The following is a 3894-nucleotide window of genomic DNA, read 5'->3' on the forward strand; positions in this document are numbered from 1 at the left end:
CACCTAGAGAGAAAGAAAGTCCTTCCCTAAACCCTAAACCCTAAACCCTCGTATAATTAGGGTTTAGGGGAAAATTAGATAAATAAGGAAATAAAAGGAAATAAAGAAAAAGGGATAAAATAAGAAAAAGGGAGGGTTAAGAAAAAGAGGACAAAAAAGAAATTATTTTTTTTTTTTTAAATAAACTACATAAATATAATAATGGTGCTGGAGGCTATTTTGCTGCTGCTGCTGCTGCTGCTGCAGTTGCTGCTGCTGGTGCTGCTGTTGTTAGCAGCTTGCCTTTGATCGGAGCAAAACAACAAAAGCAACGGCTGCTGCAGCAACTGCAGCAGCAGCAACTGCAGCAACAACTGCAGCAAGACCCACTGCATTAGCAACTGCAGCAACAACCTCCAGCACCCTATGCAGCAATACCTGCTGCAGAAAACAACTGCTGCTGCAGCAACAACTGCTGCAGCACAACTACTACCCACAGCTGCAGCATAACCACAAACAGCAGCAGCAGCACTTGCTGCTGCTGCTGCTGCATCTATTGCTGCTGCTGCATGAATTTTTCTTCATCTTTCCTAATTTGTTTCTATGGTCCTTTACTAAGAGGAGGTACAGCAGGAGTACATACACAACCACCACCAGCATCACCTGCTGCTGCTGCTGCTGCTGCTGCTGCTGCAGCTCCTGCTCCTGCTCCTGCTTCTGCTGCTCCTGCTACTGTTGTTATTATTGCTGCTGCTGCTGCATCCATTATTCATCATCTTTCTTGAATTCTTTCTATGGTCCTTTATTAAGAGGAGGTACAGCATTAGTACACAACTTGCTGCTGGTGTTATTCCTCCTGCTGCTCCTGCTGCATCTGCTGCTCCTGCTCTCTGACCCATTCCTCATCATCTTTCCTGAAATGTTTCCATGGTCCTTTATTAAGAGGAGGAACAGCATTAGTACATAATATTAATTGTTTAACAGGAACAAGAAGAGAAGAAGGAGGTCTTTTATTATATTTATAGAAAGAAAGAGTATTTAATAATAAATTAGCAATAACTTTATTTTTTACGGATGTTTTTCTATCAGGTACTGCAGCAGCAGCAGCAGCAGCAGCAGCAGCAGCAATATTAGCATCACGATAAGCTTTACGTGCATTAGTAGCAGCAATATCTGCTTCTTCCTTACTAATTTCCCCTCTTTGTGCTGCTGCTGCTGCAGCAGCAGCAGCACTTTGTGCAGCATCAGCAGCAGCAGCTTTATCAGCAGCAGTAGCAGCAGCAGCAGCAGCTTCCTTATTAGCCTTCCCTTTATAGTAATAAAATCCATTAAAGGAAGGAAGAGTATTAATCATTTGTTGCCACCATGTCTCTCTTCTTGCTGCTGGACCTAGTGCAGCAGCAGCAGTAAATATACCATCAGTTAGCAGCAGAGCAGCAGCAAGCTGCTCAACAACTACCTTAGGGGATCTATAATTTAATTTATATTTATTTCTTTGTAGTGTATAATTAACTAATACCTCTAAATAATATAATAATTTATTTAATTCTTCTTTTTTTTTTATTATTTTTTTTTTATTTATTTCTTTTATATTTATTAATGCATTTGTTTCGCTAAATGTTCTCTTCTTTTTTTTGTGCCAATTTTTATGAGTAAATTTCTCCGTAAATTCTTCATTAATAAGTACAGTAGGTACCCTATAAAAGGGATGGTCATCTAATGAGCCTAATTGCTGGACGACGACGTGCTGCTGCTGCTGTTGCTGCTGCTGCTGCTGCTGTTTTTTTTGCTTTGGAGAGGCACGGGGGGGCAGGGAACTGCTGCTTGTACTAGGAAGAGGAGAAGAAGAAGAAGAAGAAGAGGTAGAGGCATCCTCGTTATCCTTATTGCCCTCCTTCTCCTTCTCCTCCTGTTGTTCCTGCTGCTGCTGCTGCTGGGGAGCACGGATAGGCACAGAAGCTATTACTAAGGAAGGATCCGCCTGTATGATAACATACACATTTATTTATTTACTTATTTATTTATTTATTTATTTATTTATTTATTTATATTATTTATATGTATATATGCATATGTATATATGTATATGTATATGTATATGTATATGTATATGTATATGTATATGTATATGTATACGAAAAACGTACACATATACATATATACATATAAATATAAATAAACAAAAAATAAATAAATAAATAAACATGAATAAATAAATAAATAAATAAACATAAATAAAATAAATAAACCTAAATAAATAAATAAATATAATTAATTAATTAATTAATTAATTAATTAATTAATTAAATATATTTACCGTTAAGGAGTTCATTTCTTTAGCAATAATCATATATCCTTGTGTACAATTAGGATAAAAAACATTAAATTTAATTTGTTTATTTATTTTAGGTAATTTTCTATCTTTTCTTCTTTGTTGCTGTTTTGCTTCTGCTGCTGCAGCAGCAGCAGCAGCAGCAGCAGGAGGTAAACTACCTAAAGGTTTTCTTATTATTACACCCCTAGGGGCTAAATCTTTATTAGTCATTAAATCTTTTATTATTTTATTTATTTCTTCTTCTTCTTCTTCTTCCTCGTCTTTTTCTTCCTCTTCTTCCTCGTCCTCCTCCTCTGTCTCCTCTTCCTCCTCTGTCTCCTCGTCCTGTTCTTCCTCTTCTTCCCCTTCTTTCTCCTTTCTTTCTTGTCCTCCTCCTCCTCCTGCTCCTTGTTCTTCTCCTTCTTCCTCTGTCTCCTCTGTCTCCTCTGTCTCCTCTGTCTCCTCTGTCTCCTCTGTCTCCTCTTCTTCTGTCTCTTTTTTTTCTTCTTTTTTTTTTCTTTCTTTTTCTTCTTCTTCTGTATCTTCTTCGTCTCCATGACTAAATAATTTATATATTTTTTCTTCTTTTTCTTCTTCTTCTTCTTCTTCTCCTCTATATAATTTATAATTTATTCCTTCTTCTTCTTTTCCTTGTCCTCCTCCTCCTTCTTCTTCTTCTTCTTCCTCCTCCTCATCTGTCTCCTCTATCTCCTCCTCTGTCTCCTCTATCTCCTCCTCTGTCTCCTCTATCTCCTCCTCTGTCTCCTCTATCTCCTCTATCTCCTCCTCTTCTTGTTCCTGTGTCTCTTTCTTTTCTTCTTTTTTTTCTTCTTTTTTTTCTTCTTTTTTTTCTTCTTCTTTTTCTTTATTATTATTATTATTATCTATTTCCTTACTTATTCTTCTTTTATTACAATATACATGTATTATTCTTTTTCTTTTTTCTTCTTTTTCTTTTTCTTTTCTTTCTTCTTCCTCTGTCCCCTCTGTCTCCTCTGTCTCCTCTGTCTCATCCTCTGTATCCTCCTCCTCTGTATCCTCCTCCTCCTCTGTCTCCTCTCCTCTTCCTCCTCCTCCTCCTCTTCCTCTTCCTCCTCCTCCTCTCCCTCCTCCTCCTTTTTCTGTATAAGGTGTCTCCTCTTCCCGTAACAATTCATCAAGAAATAATTCATCATCTATTTCTTCTGTTTTTTCTTCTCCTTTTCCTTCCTTATTTATATAAATTATATCCTTTTTTTTATTAATAATAACTGTCTCCTTTTCTTTATTTATATCTATATCCTCCTCTATATCCATAGGTGTCTCCTTTTCCTTATTAGGTATAGATATATCTTGTTGTATAGATGTCTCCTTATTATTAGTAAGTGTCTCCTTAATTGTCTCCTTTATTGTCTCTTCTTTTTTTTTATTATTATTATTATTATTAATTAATTTATTTATATTATTATTATGATTATTTATTATACTCTCCTTCCCTCTATTTATTAATGTCTCCTTTATTGTCTCCTCTAAGGAGATATTTTTTTTATTATTTTTCTTTTTTTTTTTTTTTTTTTTTTTTTTTTTTTTTTTTTTTTTTTTTTTTTTTTTTTTTTTTTTTT

At 35.4% G+C, this 3894-nt stretch overlaps 1 protein-coding gene across 1 annotated transcript in view; it reads right to left on the bottom strand.

Moving 5' to 3' along the window:
- Positions 1 to 1862: 1862 nt before the first annotated feature.
- EMWEY_00021660 (hypothetical protein) overlaps positions 1863 to 3894 on the bottom strand; it is a gene marked incomplete at both ends in the record, with an annotated part of 11295 nt that continues 9263 nt past the window's right edge. Inside the window, 2 exons of the mRNA XM_013477865.1 lie at positions 1863 to 1960; positions 2473 to 3432. Coding sequence (XP_013333319.1) covers positions 1863 to 1960; positions 2473 to 3432 — 1058 coding nt within the window. The remainder of the gene's footprint in view (positions 1961 to 2472; positions 3433 to 3894) is intronic.

Source organism: Eimeria maxima, genomic scaffold, assembly GCF_000499605.1.
Source record: "Eimeria maxima Weybridge genomic scaffold, Emw_scaff206, whole genome shotgun sequence".
Classification (NCBI taxonomy): Eukaryota; Apicomplexa; class Conoidasida; order Eucoccidiorida; family Eimeriidae; genus Eimeria; species Eimeria maxima.